This window comes from Desmodus rotundus, chromosome 8, assembly GCF_022682495.2.
Source record: "Desmodus rotundus isolate HL8 chromosome 8, HLdesRot8A.1, whole genome shotgun sequence".
NCBI classification, from domain to species: Eukaryota; Metazoa; Chordata; class Mammalia; order Chiroptera; family Phyllostomidae; genus Desmodus; species Desmodus rotundus.
In genome coordinates, this window is record NC_071394.1 from 132,390,084 (window position 1) to 132,410,055 (window position 19,972).

Below are 19,972 nucleotides of genomic sequence, written 5' to 3' on the forward strand. Positions count from 1 at the left end.
AGAAAATAATAAATAAGCAGCAGGAAGCCATCCCAGACCAAAAAGAATCGTACCGCAGGAGGCAGAGGACCCACCTCTGTGCTTATAGATCCATGTAGATTCACCCCCCCTCCGGGGTGGAGTCAGAGCCCCCCCAGCCCCCCCATTTGGAAGCAGCTGCCAGTCTGCTCTCCTCAGTTAAAAAGGGTGACACCCATGGGGTTCAGGGCTCATCCAGGACTAATTACGGTGCAGACACCGCAAGCCCTGGTGTCCCCGGGGCCCTGGGCACAGTCACTGCAGCTCCCCCTCCACGAACGCCATCCCTCAGTGTCCCCTCCCCCAATTCCCGCTGTGCTTGCCACCTCCCTACCCACCCCCACCCCCACCGCCAGCAGAGACCCTGCAGTACCCATGGGCTCTGCATGGAGCTTTGCAAACAAAAGCATGGACAGAATCCAGAGGAGGGGGCTTATACTTTGTAGAAAGTCGTTTGTTCTTCTGCGAAGCAGTTCTCAGCCAACGCAGGCAGGAAGTTCAAGGAGACATGTCAACAGGCAGAAGAATCAATAGAGTCGGAAAAATAAAACATTTCCCAACAAGCAATATAGTCTTTCTCTGCTCCAAATATTACACTTCAGAGAGCCATAAAACACCGTTTCTGGACTTAAGTGAGATAAGGACCTGACAGGGGAAGTCCTCACTGACCTACTCTGGGCTGGAGAAATGCTAATCTAATTCGGGAGGGAGGGGAGGGGGAGGGGGAGAAAGGGGAGAAAAAAAGTGGGACAATTGGATTAGCACAATCAATAAAATATATTTAAGAAAAAGAATCGCGAATCTAAGATACGAGGTTGAGCTACTCTGACACTAAGTATCAAAGTGTCAACTCCACGGGCACTGGTGCAGCCGAAAAGAAGTCACTTTAGCCACCCCGAAGGCCCATTCTCTACATTAAAGGCTAATTAAATGGCAGGTCCCAAGTCTAAAAACATACAAAAGGTAAAATCAGAACAGAAACCACAACCAACTACAGGATAAATGTCTGCGAACTTCTCTTTGAACACCAAGTGCCACACGCAAACTGGGACAAGGCTGGATGCTGGCCAAGCCCCCACACGGAGCCCAGATCACCCTCTCGTGAAGCTCCCGACCCTCTGGGAGCTCTCTTTGCCTACACGCTCCCCTGGTTTACGGAGAGGACTCTCTAACCCACCCCCCTTTTACACAGACACCATCTCCCATCTGCAGTCCCATTCGATCCTCAGGAAACTCCCTCCACACAACCAAACCCCAGCCTTTCCCGCAGCTGTAGGGGGTCCAATCGGCATGCAGCACCGTCAGATCCGGCTCTCCAACCACACCGTCCATCCTGATTTTTAGGTTCCACAGGGGAGGCAAAGGGTAGATGGGAAATCAGGTCTGAACTGTACCTGGGCCCACCGGTCAAGGCAGCTTCCACCCCGGCAAGGATCAGACCTGGCTCAGCAACCCCCACCTGTATTTTCTAAGGGGGTCCCCCACTGCAAGACTGTACCCCGGCACTATCTTTCTGCAGGGTCATTGGCCAAGTCCGCCAGAACGTTTTTCAATGGACCTGACTCTGATGTAGCAATTCCATTTTCGGGAGTTTCTCCCAAAAAGGTACGCAGGCCCACCAGCACAGGGCAGGACCCAGGCCTCAGACGCCGGGGAGAACAGGACACTCCTGCGAGGCCACCAGCAGCCACTAGAGGTCGCCCTCCTGCAGACAGCCGAGTGCTCGCACGTCCAGGCAGAAGGAAGTCAAGTGGTCTAGACAACTAATTCCTTAAATGGCATTAATTTAAAATAATCTGACCTTTGACTGGGGTGCTGCACAGTAGTTGACAAAAATAAAAACGAAAACCCGCAGGAGACTGGCCATCAGCTCCAAAGGCAAGCGGCTGCCTGTATAAATACGACATCAGTGACCTGCACTAAAACGGACACAGGAGGAAACAGGTCCAAGCCAGCAGCAAGGTCGGAGCCGCAGGGCCCAGCAGCAGGGCCCGAGAGCGGCCCATCGTCCCAGATTGGGGCTGGCTCCCTGTTAGCTTTCCTCCCAAGCCCAAACGCCATAAAAGAGAGCGCTTTTTCTTTTCTTTTCGTACCAATAAGGAGGGCACAGTTCTTGCTCACCTCCGGGACTCGCTTACCACCGTGCAGCGCTTTTCACGGCCCGCTCGTAGGAGGAAGGAGCACGGAAGGGGGCTGCTGTGAAACCCAACAGGCGCAGCGGGGCCAGCAGGTGGCTGGAGAGCGCCGCCCCGTGGGAGCTGTGATTGCATTCGCGCTGAGTGTGTGTTCTAAACTCTAACTGAATTAGTTGCCCACAGTGTCTAAGAATTGAGAAGTGACACGGCAGCATGCGTTTTTCGCTTCCTGGACAAAGGAGAGGACCTGGTGGCAGCTCTCGGCCCCCCACCCACACAGCGACAGCGGGGAGGTGGCCTGTCCCCCGCAGCCCGCACTCTGGCACACTCCAGTTAGCCACCCGGCCCCCCAAGTTCCCTTTATCCCCATTGGCTTCCTGCTTGTGAATCTGAATTTGCAGCCCCTGCTGTAAAAATCATAGGAAGAGAGGGGGCTGGACATGTACTAATAGGGTCTCATTGAACCAAATGGTTTTCTTACAGAAAAGGGGAGGCAAGGCCTCTCCTGACACCTTCCACCAAAGTGGCCCACAGCCCTGCACCTCACAGATCCCCTGAGACCCGCGGTTCTAGTGCCCACCCTGGCCCCTCGGCCAGACCCCCTCACCCCTGCCCACACAGACTCCAGGGGGGTCTGCCCCTGAAGTGGCTGGGGCGGATGGGAGCCCGGGACACCGAGGCCCCGAAGCTCACAGCACAGTCCCGCACAAGGGGGACGCACCGCCTACTTGTGTGATGGCACGTCTGCTCGGACGTGCACGGGCGGAGGAGCTGCCTGCCATTCTGAGCCCCGCCCCTGACATCACTCTACCTGTGGTCACACAGCAGGGTTCCACACGGCTTAGTTAACAGATCAGTGCACTTTCCCAAAACGCAAGTGCTACCCAGTAAAGCAAAGAGTGTACTTTGCTTCCTGGGTGACACTGCCTCGAGCTGCTGAGCATTTTGGAAACTACAGCTTTGGGTCACTGTCCCACACGCCTCCATCCGCCACCGCCACCGCCTCCGCCTCCTTCGCGGCTTCCTGCGTCCTCCACGGTGGCATGCTGGCGCACTAACTCACTAGAGTGCAGTGATCGGGTTTCCTCGTTGTCTGTTTCTCTGGAATTCATACCACTGGTGAATCGATTTCCTATTTGTACAGTTACATACTTGCTACTAGTAAGAGGGGGCAGTGCGTCTGCGGAGGTTGAGAAAGCTTGCCCTAAAACCATTAAAATACTGACCCAATTCCTCCAGTCTTCACACCAATCTCTTTTATTCACTGTTTCTTCCTCTCTTACCCTCTGACTCCCACAGAGGCCTCAGACCGAGGCTTGCGTGTCACTTTCTCTTCCTCCAGGAAGCCCTCCCTGACCACATCACCCACCTGCATTCACAGGGATGGATTTGGGGGCCACACAGGTGCTCCCACAGCCTGGGGATCTGCCCTGGGACAGCACCTGAGCACGCCCTCACGCCCTCTCTGTTCCTTATTTGCTACATGAAGCTCCCCGAGGGCGAAGACATTGTCACAGCTCCACCTGCAGCACCCGGCACAGTGCTCAGTCAGTCAGAAGATGTTTCCTGAGCACCTACTATGTGCCAGACTCTATTACAGGCACTGGGGACACAGTGTGGACAGAGACACCGCTCCTGCTCTCATGGCGCCGTCATCTGAGCAGGTGACAAACAGTAACGAAGGGAACCACTGAATGTCACTCTGACTCGATCTGTGCTGAGAACGACGTCAGCAGGGCGCGGAGATGGCAGGGAGCACACGGGACGTCAATTAGGCAAGGAGGTGGGGCAAGTCCTCAGGTTAGAGACTTTCACAGAGCGACTCAAGAGGCAAAGGTCTCCGTGTAGCTAAGGAGCCGGGAGAGGTAATTTCACAGCAGAAGAGACTGAAAGTGCAACAGCAGAGAGACCTGAGCATCTGTGCTGCTGAGCAACCTGCGAACGCTGGTGTCGGGGCTGGGCACGGAGCCCATGAGAGAACCCCCGGGGGGGTGGGGCCCGAGGAGGCGGCTATGCTGAGCGCTCACACTGGACCCCACACACCCTGAGGGTAGCAGCCCCGTCCTTCCATCACACCTGCAGCATGTGACGGCGCTGGGGTCCGCGACCCATCTCTCCCCAGGGTCAGCTCCTTCCACCCCTGCACTGAAGAACACGGGGCGCCCCTGCCCAAGCAGGAGGGCTGCACGATGAACCCCCGCCCGCGGACCCAGCCGCCCGGCCGCCCGCCTGGTACGTACGTGCAGTTTGTTGAGCAGCACGGCGTCGGTGGTGCTGTTGGCGCCCGGCTTCGCCGCCTTCCAGAACTGCTTCTGGGCGGAGTAGCGGTTCATGGGGCAGAGTTTGAAGAGGCAGTCTAGGAGGGACACAAGCAGACAGGCCGCGTCACTGAGGAGGGCAGGCGCTCCCCCGGGACTCCCAGCCGGCCTCGCCATTCATGGCGCGTGCGTACAAACCACCCAGCACGGGGCCCTTCCCCGCCCTCCCCTCTGGCCTGCAATTCTCAGCACGCCAGGTTACAGAGGAGGAAACAGGCTTTCAGAAACTCCCATTTTTGCCATGTGTAACATGTACTCTGCAGCCCAAGTTTTTGGGGGAAAAGGAAGGATGCGCATTACACAATGAGTGGGACTAATTCCACATCTATATAAATGTTTTTGATTCTTTTATTTATGCTTATGCGTTAAAAGTAACTCTAGAAGGCAATAACCTTATCTACGCAAAATAATACACTGGAATATGATCATCGGTTTTGTTTCTAAATATAAGTAAATAAATAAAAAACTGAATTAAAAAATCGAAAGATTTTTTCCCTGAAAGTTTGTGCCAAAAACGTGGGTGTGCATTATACACAGCAAAATACGGTAAGTCGATTGTCACCTAGGCGGCTGGTGGCAGGGCTGGGACCCAGAGTCCAAATCGGGGCCCCACTGCTGTGTCCTCTGTCCCGATGGGCCGATGTAAGGACCAACATCCCCACTGTGCGTCAACACACGCGAGCATTTTCATATGGGAACCCGACTCCGCGGTCCCGCTACATGTAACAAAATGCCAGACAGGCTTCTTCGGAGGGAGCTGCCAGGGCGGGGGCCTCATGAGGGCTGTGCCCGAGACGCTGCTCTGGGAGCAGGGTGCAACCCCCGGACTGGGCTTGACCAGTCACATCCTGGCCCCTCGGGCTCAGCGCATAGTGACGTCCTTCCCTTTAGGAGTGCCGGGACGCGTGCGACCCGACCCACGGCCATACGTACAAGTGAGCCTAGCAAAATGGACGAGGGCTTCGAAGTCCCCCTGCTATTAAGTAACAAACAAAAACACTTCCGAGGACCGTCAGGACGCCACATTACCATCTCCTCGTAACTATTTCCATCAACGTCTCTCTGTCCATTATTAACACAGGAGCTCCTCCAGGACCCTGACCTGGTCGACACCCAGTCCTGCCTTAGCCAACCACCTCGAAGTGATCGAAGCTTGCCTGCTGCCTAGCACGCGGACCCCGGGCTTCCTCCGCATCCACTCGCCCTCGCTTCTCGTTGGGGGTGCATTTTCACCACGTACGGCACCCCCACAAGTACTCGATACTGTTCAGGAAAAAACTGTAGACCTGGAGGTACGTTCTACTTTCTGTGATCTCCTTCTTCCCTAAATACTGCTCCCTGGTCACCAGCGGTGGTCACATGACCGCCGACGTCCACCTCCAGCGAGAATCCATCGGCTGACAGTATGCTCGTGTCCACAGAAGACCCGTCTAGGTCTCCAGGCAACAAGGACAGAGTGGGACACCTCTTAAAAAACAGGCCGACCGAAGCCACAGGTCACTGCCACTTACTGTATTGGGGCAACTTCATGCCGACACCAAGACACACAGTTTTTCCACCATCACCCCGTGAACCATCCCGGCTGCAGTGCGACGGGCCAGAGTCACACGTCTGACCTTTGACGCAAGAGAGAGGGTGGCCTCTGGGCCAGGCGAGGGGGTTCCATGATAGTTACATGACTTATGACTGCATTCCTGACATTTAGGTCGCCAGGACTCCTGTGGGACATGGACAGACGGACGGACTTTGTGGACTGGATGGAACAACAAGGTTACATTTGATCAATAACAAGGTGTCGCAAGTAAAACGGTTTCTCCTTTTCCTCCACACACTTCACAGATGACAGCGAAATGGTGTCCATTCCGAAATGGAACTGGATTGAAGTGGGCCCTGGGGACCACGAGGCTGGACCCGAACCGCCAGGCCACGGAGGGCACCACCCTGCCACAGCTCACAGCCCAGCACGGCCCAGCACCCACCTAACAAACAAAGGGGCCCCACCATGGGCCTAGGCCTTGACTTCAGGTAACCTGACATTCCCCGGGGGGGAGAGAGTGAACTGAGGCAACCACGGCCTCACTCCGACCTCCATGCCAACTGCGTCTGTGGACAACACGGAGTGCTGCCTGGACAAGGCGCGTTTACACCCAGCCGTCTACGAAAACGTGCGAGGGGCCGGCACATGCGTACCAGCACCGCATCGGCCTTGTGCATCTCCGCCTGTCTTCCCCGTTGCTTAGCGACGGATGCAAAGCGAAAATTAAATTAAGCAATTCAAATGCGATGTAAAGTCACCTTCTGAAATTCTGCATCTCAGCACCTCCAGTCGCCCTTTGCTGCTTGAGTGGTGCAGCAGGGCGACACCAAGTTCTGCTGGATCCGCACCCTGTGCCCGGCACGGAAACAGACAAACGCAGGAGATCCGAGAGAAGACAGGCGTACTGCCCGTCTGGGGGAGGGTGCGCGTGTGCACACACACGTCTGGGTGTGCACGCACACTGTGGTTTGATCTGACTCCGAAGGAACGCCACAGGCTGAGGACGAGTGTTATTTCAGACCTTTGAAAAACAAACCACACTCAGCTTTCAGAAAATTACTTTGCAACATCCCGAAGCTTTTGCAGATGCCACACTGGACTGGCACAGGACCAGTCGGCTGCAGAGAGGGTTTGGGTTCCTCGGTAAAGGGCCGTGGATGGGTGAGCTCCCACAGTTTGGACGGCACTCCGGAACGTGGCTGCAGAGAGGACCCCCAGCCACTTAGGAGAAATGAGCATGGCGGTGCACAGGCAAGAGAACCTAGCATTGAGAGGGGGCTGCAGCTGTGTGGGCCCCCTCCACAGCCAGGGTCAGATGAGAAGGCCGCCCCCCAGGAGCCGATTCGCATATTCAACTATGTATTAAAGTGCCTACTGTGTGCCTGGGACAGTACTGGGCGCTGAGAAAGGTATAGCAATGAACCAGGTACACACGCTTCTGAATACAATCCTGGCGACAGTGGAAATCTAGTCACGGACACAAGAGGAATCACAGCCAAGTAGGAGTACTGGGGGGCTGAGAAGTCCACAGAGGCACGGAGTGGCTGGTGCCAAGCTGGAGGAGGAGGGGGGGGGAGGGGAAAAGAGAGGTGGTGCCAGAGTGGACACACCCCACACACCCCATGCAAAGCCTGGAGACAGGCCAGCAGTTGTGGGCCAGGCGAGCCCAGTGAGGGGAGGGGGCAGGGTCTGAGAAGGGGGCGGGGATTGGAGAAGGTTGGGCGGGCCACATGCAGCGGGCAGTGCCATCCCCCAAAGATCTTCAGCCCCAAAAACCCAGTGCGACTCAGGCGTCTAAGGCGCCTTCTTGTGGGTGACGGTCCCAGGGAAGGACAGGAAGGAGGGGAGGGCCGATCGGGGGACCACAGCACAAACGAAGATTCCATCTCAGGGACACTTCGTTTCAGACGCCTGTGAACCAGCCCAGCTGAAGCGCTGAGTAGGCCGCCCGTGGACGGGAGGGTTGGAACAGCAGAGCAGCCAGTTATTTCGGGAGGTGAGGGGGAGCCGGGAGCAGGCAGCGTGGGGCCGCTGGGAGGAGGAGCAGGAGAAGTCAGCATCGCGGGTACAGTGCCGCTCCATCTGCCGCTGGGGGATCAGTCCAAACCCAGAGAACAAGTTAACCAGCCTGGAACCTGACTCAAAGTTTCACAGGGCGGAATAAAGGCCTTTCCGCACCCCCATTACCCTCCCCAAAAAGAAACAACACAAGAAAAACTAAAACGCAAAAACCCAACACCACCTTCTATGAAACTCAACTCTATGGTCCCGAGTTGCCGTAAGTGAGGCTGGGGAGAGGATGGGGCTGGTGGGACCTTAACAGATCTGCGGAAGGGACTCAACGTGTCTGCGGGGGAGGGCACCAGGGGCAACCTGACTCACCCGTGGACCCCGGAAAGGCTGAGGGACCCACGGGGCACTGTGCAGGGCATGTCACCACCCGAGGCGGAGGGGGGACAAAGAGCTCCGGGGCTGCGGAGCAGGAGGGACAGACGGCTCTCCCCGGCCCTCCCCCCACGGAAACAGACTGGCTTTGGGAGGGAAAGAGACTCAGCAAATGCTACCAAAGAGCCAAGCAAATAAAGAAAACCAGGACACCACTGACTGCGGGGGGAGCTGAATATTAAAATCCAGTGTGTCTGTAGCTCCACGGTGAACAACATTTACACAGCCAGAGAGTCTCAGACTGAGTATTACTTCAGCCGAAAGAGAAAAGCGGTGGGGCCCTGACGGGAGGCTGGGGGAGAACCAAGGGTGCGTGTCCGCAACTCAAGCTCAGCTAAAACAACAGGAAGTCGGGGTGATATTTAAATAGACTAATCTGCAGGCACCCAGGGGCTCCCGCAGCTGGGAAGGCAGTGGTAAATACCAGAAGGGAATGTCAAGTATTTCAAACTGGTGCCGCTGGAAAGGGAGAAGGCGTGAGCAGTCAGGGCCCATGTTATCAATAGCTGACCTTTGTTACGGAGGTTTAATTCTTATGAAATTAACCATTCCAAAGCGAGCCCCTGAGCGGCACTTGGCCCATCCCCAGTGTCGCACAGCCCCTAGGTCTGTGGGTGCCCCAACACACCCATCACCCCCGAAGGAAGCTCTGTGCCTAGGCAGTTCACCCCACAGCCCCCAATGTTTCATGTTTAAAGGTTGTGCTTCTAGCAGTGAAAATATTTAACTTCTTACAAGGACCCTTTTGTACTCAAATCACCTTCCCATTTTCCCTGAGCTGTCACTTTACAACCCCAGAGAGACGAGGGCAACCAGCTGGATGTGCCCGGGGTCCCTGGGGCGGAAACCGTGCTAGCAGCATGGACGGCTCGCAGACTGGTGTGGCTGCAGGGCACTGCGCCCGGGCGCAGGTCACGGTGAGCAAGCACGTGCACGTGGCCGTGGCGCGTGACCCAGCCGCTCTGCCAGTGGGCGTGTGTTGCGAAGAAATCCCTCCCAGGTCCTCGGGGCTCACCTGCCCAGGTAGGAAGAGGTGCGAGAGAGGAGGGCCACGAGGAGGACACCAGCTCCTAACATAGGACTGCCATCTGTGACAGCCAATCACACACCCACCTGGAAGCCACAGAGCTCAGAGAGTGACGAGCTGAGAGCCTGGGCAGGGCAGGAGGAGCTGATCATGAGGACCCAGCCCCGCCAGCTGCGGTCTGCTCTCGGGGTGCCAAGCATCCCTCTCACTGTCTCTCACCCCACCCACTGCCAGGTGGTGTGGCCGACAATCAGACAAACACAGGCCCAGCACTCACAGAATCTGAGCTCTCCAAACCAGCCCTGTGGCCAAAGAGATGGTTACCGAAGAGACAATGGACAGGGTGTGGGGTTTTTAGCCCCACACTCACCAGTGTAATAAACGCAGCGTCGCACAGAGGTAAGTCAGGGGCAGAGCCGTGTGAGCTACAGTTACGGAAAAATCAAGTGTTAATTATTTGTATCTTGCCTTGTTTGGAGAAGGATAAGGGGCAATGGAATCAAAGTTTCAGAAAAGACAGACAACATAATTAACAAGGAGAAGGGGGACTTAATTCCTCACCAAGAAGCCAAGGCTTAACAGAAGTAATGAAACAGGACCGCGACACTCTCCACATTGAAAGGCCCCTCCCAACTCAAACTCACTACACTGGAAGCTTCACTCGGGCCGGTGGCCTCTGTTCCGAGCTCCATCCCCATGGAGGTGGGTCAGCAGGGACGGGCCAGCGAGGGAGGGGATGGGTACGGGGCGGGGGCGGGACCACCGTGAAGGTGGCAGCTCACCAGGGGAACTCCCGCCCCACTGCCAACCTAGGCCTTCCGAGAACAACAACGGGACCTCCTTTCCCAGGCCAGGACAGGAGCCCTGTGAGGTTCGGTGACATTTCCCAACTGGGGCCACAGACAACCCTTCCGTGCCCGGTGTGCTCAGAGACACAGACGCTGGGGCCGAGAGACCAAGTGTGAGGAGTGACTGGAAAGTCGGGACAGAGGCTGTTTAGGGAGTGAACTCGCGATGAGTGGAAGTGGAGGTTTGGTGCCCAGGGTGGTCGCCAGACCCGCTGAGACGGGAACCTGGTGACTCCGACCTCCGCAGCGAGGGTTCTGCGGAACTCGGCCGAGGTGTTAATGGGCGATGACGATGGCCACCGTAAGTGGCCACCCTGAGTTTAAACAACGTTAGGGGGCAAATGTGTGTCGATTAGAACACATTAAAAAGAAGAGACCCCACGGACGACGCCCAGGCCGCTCTGCCTGTCCTGGTTGTAGGATCATCCTTCCCAAACCCACGAATGAGCGGGAAGTGCTGGGAGAAATGTCCTTTTTCATCTACTTTGGCTCAGGCAGTTAAATGTTTATTTACCTCTTTGCAAAGGCTATTGAATATGGATCAGCTTTACCCCAGAGACAGACTGCAAAAAACAGTGGGAAAGGCCAGCAGTGTGGCCTTTCCCACTGTGGCTGAGAACAGGGGCCCCAAGTACCTCCCTGGGCAGCCGGAGCACCGGCACCCACCCTCGCTCCACCAGTGGGGACAGTGGCAGGCGCTGCCCGAGACAGACCAAGGTCCAGGGGCAACATGGACAGTGTGGCCACAAGAGGGGGCGGTCACTGGACAGGGACGGCGCCCTTCCAGAGGGCTCTGAGTGAGAACCTGGCGGTCACATGTCCTCCTGGCGGCTTCCTCTCCAGCTCACAAGTCTGCTTCTGTGGCTTTCAACCCAGAGTCCCAGCTGACACGGAGTGTGACAGACAGACTGCACTCTGCCGGCCATGGGCATGAACAAAGGCTTCCCTGGCACCAGAGAGAACGCCTGAAACCCAGCCGACGGGCAGTCTGGGGACACGGTTTCCGCCTGGCACTGCCACTTGCTAGCTGAGCGGCCCTGCAAAGGTTCCCAAAGCTGTGTTCACTCACCTTCCTCCAGAAACTGGACCTCCCCTCGGGCACATGAGGCCTGAGACGGGGTGGGGAGTGTGGGAGCAGACCTCCACGACAGGCGCCTCCCAGGGGTCACACTGCAGTGTTGGTGACATGTTATAGGTTATAGACGGGCACGCACTGGCCTGCGGGCTGGCCTGCAACCTGGCCGACTGGGCGTCCAGCCCGGCCTGGCCCATGCCAGTCATGTGCCCCTGGGGAAAATAACCACCACCACGTTTTCCTTTCTTGCCTACAAAACGGCAGTAACCACGATGGCTCACTCACTCACTAACTACAAGGCTGAATTAAGTGCTCGACCGGAAGCACTTCGTACAGACGCCGGAGCAGAGCGAGCCCTCGGCGCACACAAGCCACACCGGCCAGCTGGGCAAACAAACGAGGCACCCGTGCTGCGCGGCCATGCCAGCTGGCCCCGCCGCTCCCCCAGCCAGCAACGTGAGGGACTGACACTGAGCAAGAAAGGAGTCCGCTTCTACTGAGTGCGTCCCCCTGGGCGACCCTGGGACCGGCACAGCTGAGCTACAGACAGTGAGACGGTGGGGAGACTTCGGTGGGGCGGGGGTCCCGGGAGGGGCACTGTCTGGGGTGCTGGAAATGTCCTCAGTCTGCGGGGAGGGAGGTGCAGGTGTAAGTATACGGGAAATGTCACTGAGCTGGGCAGTTAAGGTGCATGTGTACACACATTTTACTGCAATATCACACACTCACAAGCAGTGTTACACACGTGTGTGAGTGGTAACTCCACAAGAGCTTTCTTCCGAAAACGAGGATGAAGCACATGTCCCTTCACGTGGAAGGTGAATGGTAGTGTCGGAGTCCATCGCAGGGAGAGCGAGCTTTGTTCTGTCAGGGGCGGGCGGGCCGGCGGCGGAGACGAGGGGAGGTGGGACAGAGATGAGGTCACAGTGTGCGTGGCCCCTCGACACCCTGGGCAGCAAGCACGTCGCGGCCTGAGACCTAAGGCCCGGAGTCCCTGCCCTATCCAAGTAGCGTCACGTCATTCACAGGCAGCGGTTTAAAATGTAACCTGTAACGAAACGCTATGAGGTCTGATACTAGCTTCCAAATCATCAGCGGGGGTAGGGGGCGCGGGGCGCGGATTACAGGTGAGGTGAGAGCGGCCAAGAGCTGGCGGAGGTGTGTGCGGGGCACACGGAGGTTCTTCATTCGATTTACTATTCTCTTGACTTGTATGTGGGTTTAAATTTTTATATAAGAAAAAGTCTTTAAAGCTGCCTATGGTATTTCTTTTCATGTATAAATTTCTTTTAAAAAATCAGACAAGTATTCATCAAATTTAAACAATGTTATTTTTCTTTAAGTTCTAATTAGAAAAACAGACAAAAGGAAAGAGGAAGGAAGAAACGCAGGCGGGCCCACTGTACAGGTGCCTGGTCCAATGTGCCCACCTACCTGAAAACCAAGGAGGAAACAGCTGGATGCACTTGTCAGATTAAAACCACGACAGGCAGGTGCGCACAGAAGGAGCAAGGACGCCCGGCTCTCAGTGACACCTGCGACCAGCAACCACCACCTGGGCTGCGCGTACAGAGCCGTGCTGCCTCCTTGGTGCTGCTCGGTGCTTCAGGCGGGCAGGGGGCCTTACACCGTGCAGAGCCCCCGCCATCTCAGCAACTGCAGCCCTGGTGAACTGCTGGAGCCATGTCACACCTTCTGCGGAAGGTCTGGCAGGAAAGGAGCTGCCTCAGCTGGTCATCCAGGCCCTCCCAGACCAACCTCTTTCCCACCAGAAACTCCACTCCATGAAGGAAATGCAGGCTACTTCTCGCAAAGTGACTTGGATTCTCCTTCATTCCACAAACACTTATCAAGCACCTGTGTCCTAGAGATTAAAAAGGGGTCAGTGAAACCCGGTTCCTGGCTGGCTGTCCTCAGAGCAGAGGGTGGCAGGGGCCCAGGGCCTGAACCCCACGGGGAGGGAGGCTGGAGCCTGAGACACCAGGGAACCTGCCGGGGCGGGAGGGCCACCATCCCAACCCAACACGGTGTCCACGTGGAGTCCACAGCAGCCGAGGCCGACACAGCAAAGCTGTCCTTGCTGCCGGGGACCCATTTCCCCATGGAGGGCCGTGTGGTCCCAACGACCCCTTGTCTTGCTCTGGTCCTCCCTTTCCTGGTCACCCCTGGAGGCCCCAGTGAGCCCCTCAGGGCTCTCCACCTCCCGCATCCCGTCCTGGGCTTCCCTTACCCAAGGGCCAGCCATCCCTTCAACGGATTTTCGACTCTCTACCCAGGAAGTAAACCCTCAGTGAACAGGGTCCTTTCCAAGACACACACACCCCCAGTCACAAAAAGGAAGTGACCAAACAGAGCAGGGGCCACTCAAGCATGCTGTATATTTACCCTGAATCAGGAGAAAATCCCTTTCTTAGTTTATTTTGTGACCTACGTTTCCTTTACTTACACTTCACTTTCTTCCTAAAAACACAGCCTCACCAGACAGCCATTTTTAAAGGTTTTTATTTGTTGATTTTTTTTTTTTTTTTTTTTAAGGAAGAGAGAGGAGAGGGGAGAGAGACAGAAGGAAACATCAACTTGTTGTTCCACTTATGGACACACTCACTGGCTGATTCTTGTACGTGCCCTGACCGGGGATCGAGCCCCAAACCGAGGTGCATCAGGATGTCGCTCCAGCCACCTGAGCCACCCGCCCAGGCCCCACACAGCCTTTCTTTCAGGTCAACCCTCTCTCCAGAGCGAGGCTGGTCGGGTTGTCCCTCTGCCCCAGAACACTCACCCCGAGAGACAACCCAGTCCCACTCCGGCCATCCGTTGTGTCCTGGTGACCTCCAGCCACCTCCCTAACTCCGAGAATGCCCCAAACGCAGGTCCTGGGGCGCATTCATCACAACATTCCAAAGGGCCAGCCGGCGCAGGCCCTCAGTCCGCTGTGCCCAGTGGATTGGGAAGCCCCTCCCACTGGAAGGGGTCCTCTCACTCATTCATAACCAGTCATCCAAGGAGGTCCTGTCTCATTTCCTCCCCTTTACTTCCTTTCCCCCCACTTTTCAGTCAGAAGTTGATACAATGTTTTTAATGCTTGTCTTATTTGTTACCAGAGAACTTGGACATTTTTTATATGTAGCCATTTTTTAATTGAGACAGAATTCACAGCCAACATAATTCACACTTCCAAGTACACAATTCAGAAATTCTTTTAGACAATTCAGAGGGGGTGTAACTGTCAGCACTATCGGATTCAGAATATCGACACCACCCTGGCAGACACCCCCCACACACCCGTCAGCAGCCACTCCCCCTCCTTGCCCCACTCTCACCTGCACCCCAGCAACTACTGATCTAGGGCCTGTCTCTGGACTCTGGCCATTCCCCAGCATGGAAGTGTGAACCCCACGGCCTTCTGTGTGGGCCGCCTTCTGCACGGTGTCACACCTGGAAGGGTCACCCACGTTGCGGTGTGTCGGCACGTCCTTCGTTTTTGTTGCTCAGTAACATTCCGTGGTGCGGACAGACCACGTTCTGTGTATCCATCCCTCGGCTGGTGAACAGCTGAGCTGTGCCCACTGCTTGGCTTTGACAGACGCTGCTGCTGTGAGCGTCTGCACGCAGCTGCTATGCGGACAGGCTCTCCTTTCTCCTGGGCGGATGCTCGGAGTGGGACTGCAGGGTCACTGGTACCTACGCTCAGCTGCCAACGGGCTGCCGGCTATGTTCCCAGGGGCCACGGCAGGCCCGGCTTGGTCAGCCGGAGGGTCCCCGTGCCCCTGCATCCTCACCAATTATGGTGCACCTCTGGCTGCAGCCGTCCTTGCGGCGTCCCCTCTGGGTTCCATTTGCATGTCCCTCTCACTGATGGCACTGAGCACCTTCTCACGGGCTCACTGGCTGTTTACATAGTTTCTCTGGAGAAATGTCTGTTAAATCCTTTGCTTACTTTTAAATTGGTTCTGTGGGGCGGGGGGTGTAGGAGTTCTTCACAGACCCTAGATCCTGGTCCCGTAGATTTTCTCCCTTTCTGTGAGCTGTCTCTGCATTTTCTTGACCATGTTCTTTGAAGCACAAAAAAGGTTTTAAGTTTGATGAAGTCTCATTCACCAAGAAACTATGGTGTAATCCAAGGTCATGAAAATTTACCTCCATGTTTTCTTCTGGGAGGTCTACAGTTTTAGCTCTTGTATTTAGATCTTCAACCCATTTTGTATTAATTTTTACCTGTGGTGTGAGGGAGGGTTCCACTCCATTCCTTTGTGCATGGAAATCCAGTTGTCCCAGAACCATTTGTTAAAAAAAATGATTTTCCCTATTTAATTGTCTTGGAACCCATGTTAACAATCCATGAACTATGAAGTATGGGTTCCCTTCTCCTTTTAACAGGTGATTAACATCCACCCAACTCTCCTTATCAACAAAAGAAATAAAGAGAACTTCTCAATTATTTATTTTAAAAAATTGTTCTACGCCCTGGCTGGTGTAGCTCAGTGGATTGAGCACTGACCTGCAAACCAAAGGGTCGCCGGTTCGATTCCCAGTCAGGGCACATGACTGGGTTGCGGGCCAGGTGCGTGGGAATGGGGGGGACACCCCTGGGTCTGAGAGCCCAGCTTTCCAACACAGGAAGAGGCACGACGCCCTGACCTGGACGCAGTGCGAGGGGACACCCCTGACCACTTTCCTGCTGGCCCGTGACTTCTGAGACAAGGACTGAGACGCTGCGTTGGGTGAAGTCAACTTTGACAGCGTTCTCTTCCAGGAATAAGGGCAACTTGGAACACTGAGCGAATTCTCTGACGACCATGGAATTGCCACACGGTTTCATGCGCTGTGCCACCCAGACCAGACAGCCAGTGACGCTCCCATCATTCACGTCTCCACTCCTGTGTTGTGATGGTTGGTGTCCCACATGGAACCGGCCTTTGGGGAGCAAATCGGTCTCAGAGGGACAGCCACAGAAATCAGCTTGGGAGCAACCCTGTCGACCCTCTTCCAAGAATGTGTTCAATGTCGCTCCCTTTATGCTCCCAGAACGCCGCCCTTCATGCCGCCCTCTCCGTGCCACAATTTCTACACCGCCAAGGACGACCGCTTCGCACAGAAGACACATACGTGCACCGACGTGTACTTGGCAGGTGCCAGGTCAGCGCTCTCCCTTTAGAAGCTAAATGCTGAAGCTGTTTCAACTCTCCTCGAAAGACACCAAACAAGGGGAAGGCCACAGGGAGGGAGCGCTTCCTGAGACCCGGCCTGCGGACTGTCAAAGAGCCCACGTGCACGACCCCTGCAGGCTGCCGCAGCACAACCCAGGGCTGCTCCCTCCGGGGAGCCACGCAGTCCATTGAGACCCCAGAAATCCCGGACGCCCAGTCTAACCCCTGGGCGAGCTTGAGGGAGATGACGAATGGCCAGGGATGGGGACCACGGCCCCCACAAACCTGTCCTCATGGGTACACCAAGGTGCGACGGGATGGTGCTCGGCAGCCGAACAGCCCAACTCTCAGTGGAACCAGCAGCCGGGTGCCTCCTGACAGAAGTCTGCCGCGTGGAAGAGTCCAGCAAAACGGCACACACCATCCAACCCCATTTCAATACCCAGTTCCGGGAGACGCCAACTCGGCCACAGCGGTGAAGCCGCCGGGGGCTCCTGGGGTGTGGGTGCAAGGAAAGGGAACGGGGGTCCCCAAGGGGCAGGGCGAGACTTTTAGGGGTGGCAAAGAGCCTCATTATCCTAGCTTGACGGCTTCCGTCCCTTAGGAGGTCATTTCCCTTAAGACCACTGTCTTCGCGTTATGTTTGGGGTGGTTTCACGGTGCATACATGTGCCAAACTCACCAGACTGTACATTTTTCAATGTGCAGTTCGCCGTATGCCCATTATACCTCCGTACAGCTACTTAACGCCACCGCCACGTCCACGCCGTATATCCGTGTGCACTGGCACGCCGACGCAACTGTGTCTGCTCCGAGGCCGATGCGGAGCAGGGCAGACCCGATCCTCTGGGTGCAGGTCGTCAAAGCAAGACCCCAGGGGACACCCCGAGAAGAGCGCGCCGCTGTCTGGTGCATGAAGGCCTCGGCCGGCTGCCTGAGTCCAACCATTTTCTCCTCCCGTGTCCATGACCTCTGTCGTCCCCAGTACTCATGAAGCAAGGACAGCACCCAGCCCGCCTGCCAGCAGCCGCTGCTGAAGAGCGTGAGAAGGTGAGGCTGCGGCGGGGGCTGGCAGGTGTGAGTCTCAACGACGTGCCAGCCCTGTGGTGGCAGCCACGGCTCAGTCCCAACAACCGTCGCCCCCCCGGGAATGCGGACCCAACGTGGCTCGATCTGACTTTTCAAGGAAAAAAAAAAGAATTTACGGTTTTGTGTAAAATCTGAAATTCTGAATGATGCACCAGCTAACTCAATTTTTAAAACACCGCGCAGGTTAGATCAAAAACAGGCGTGGGGAGCAGCCGACCTCAGGATGCCGCTTCTCCCTGTGGACAGGGCGGCCCGGGCGCAGCCTTGCGGTCAAGGCCAGCTCCGTCCCTCTGTGCTCCGGGACTGCCGGTAACAGCACTTTTCTAGGGTCCCACGTCCTCACCGGTGGCAGGCGGCTAACAGGAAGGACCCACACCTGAGGGCTCGGCAAAGATGTTTCACACACAGAACCGACGCTTGGTAAACAGTGTCGGTGTTCTTCAATGAGAGCCTGCCTCGTTCCAAAAGACGGTTTCCAAAAATAGGTCTCCCTTTCTTACTGAAGCTGCAGATGGCGTGAAGCTTAGAGGGATCGTAAAAACCCTGGATAAAAGCAAACGGCTTCCACGGGCCAGAGGAAGGGGACAAAACAAGCCTCATCACACCCAGAGTTCAAGTGTGAAGTGGGTGCGGAGCATACACCCTAATTCCCAACGTAGTCAGGACACGAGCCTCAGGGAGGGGTGTGGGGAGGAGCTGAGGGACCTCCAGGATCACATGGCACCGAAGCATGACGGCTGTACAGAAAGTCTCCCGGAACAACCCCGGGCACCAGCGAGACCACGCCTGGCCCAGGACCCCGCACTCTGGCAGCCCTGCTGCGGGACACAGAGACAGACGGAGCGGAGCCAGGGCGCCCAGCGGGCCTGCCTGGGCTCTCAGGGGAGCGTGAGGATCTAGGAGGTGCAGTGACTCTCTGCGTCACACCTGGCCCCGACCTTTAGACCTGCTGGTAGAGACTTCGAGTGGGTCAAGTCAAAAGGGCTTCTCTACCGCGAGGTGCCACAGAGCCTTTCGGGGAACCCCCATGCTTGGCGAGCGTCTTGAAGGTGGATGTAACACCTGCGTTTCCTCAACCTTTTCCGCCTTGATTTTTCAATCCTCTGGGCTAACCAGGGTTCCTGAACAGCCCCCCTCCCACCCCAGGGAAGCCGGAGGGAGGAGAGCCCCCAGCTGCCTGCAAGCATCACCCACACCAACTGAAGAGAACTGACTGCCATGTGGACAAGGGGCGACAGCGGGTCACCAAGGGGGCTTGCTTCCCTGCCACTGGCCAGGTGAGAAGGGCAGGGCTCGCCTCACCTGGGAGGAGAACTGAAGCTCAGCCTGCCTGCTGCCCAGAGCCGCGGAGGCCGTGTGGGCACCAGACAGCACAGATGGCATCCGCCACCCTGCCCCCCGCCCGGGTCCCACAAAGAGGGCTCCACAGGGAGCAGCCACAGGCTCCACAGCAGGCCAGCCTGGCAGGGTGGGCGCGCTCCGCAGCCAGCTCTCGGTCTGAGTCCTGGGCACTTTGGGGTCCGGCCACCCAGCCAGGAACGACCAGGAGGGGCAGCCTGCGATGAGCCACAGCTACATGGAATCACACGTCACCTCAGGTCAAAGCTCCAGATAAAATCAACCGGTTCTGTACCTGCAGACAGGCGGGTCCCCGACCTGGCTGCAGCTCGCCCTGGCTCCAACCCCTGCACAGTAAACCTCAGTGACACCAGCCAGGGGCCACCGAGCCAAGCTGGAATTCCCCCACCGCTTCCGCCCTCCCTCTGGTGCAGCGCTGCCCATGAGCCTCCTGCGCTGTGGGGTCCACGGGGGCTGGAGTGATGCCACACCCCCCCACCCCACCCCACCGTGGACCCCCAGCCCTGGAAAGCCTAGCTCACTGCTCGTTCATCAAACGAGAAGCAGCCTCACTTAAGTCATTATCGTAAGCAAAAGCTGCCGGCTGGTGGGCTTCGGGCCAAGCCCACTCACGGACAGCGTTCTCCCCGGCCTACGTGGTATTTTGGACAGAACGGTAGTAATTACCACTGTTTATAATAAAGAAGCCATCTCACATTAAAATCCACCTCTCCAGCTCTTTATTAACCGATAAACAAGCACAAACAGGAACTGGCAACTCTGGGCTCACCGTTGTGCATGGCAGGCAGGCGCTGGAGGCCACGAGGAGGGCCCCTCCGAGGGGACTCATAGCCCCTCGGCAGCCCTCCTCCCGTCCACACGGAGATGAGGGGCTCGAGGCTCCACGGCCCTCGCTCACACGCGAGGGAAGGAAGCGGCCCCAGCCCACTGGCGCATCAGCACATGGCGTGCAGCAGCCTCTAGGGAGCCGTGTG

General features: G+C 56.6%; 1 protein-coding gene across 5 annotated transcripts in view; it reads right to left on the reverse strand.

Annotated features, from left to right (window-relative positions):
* The window catches only part of ITPR1 (inositol 1,4,5-trisphosphate receptor type 1), a 209,359-nt gene that overhangs the window by 142,307 nt on the left and 47,080 nt on the right, over nucleotides 1-19,972 (reverse strand). For all 5 annotated transcript variants that reach the window (XM_045199754.3, XM_053929774.2, XM_053929775.2 and 2 more), the window contains exon 4: nucleotides 4,394-4,509. In XM_045199754.3, the coding sequence (XP_045055689.1) occupies nucleotides 4,394-4,509 (116 nt within the window). The remainder of the gene's footprint in view (nucleotides 1-4,393; nucleotides 4,510-19,972) is intronic.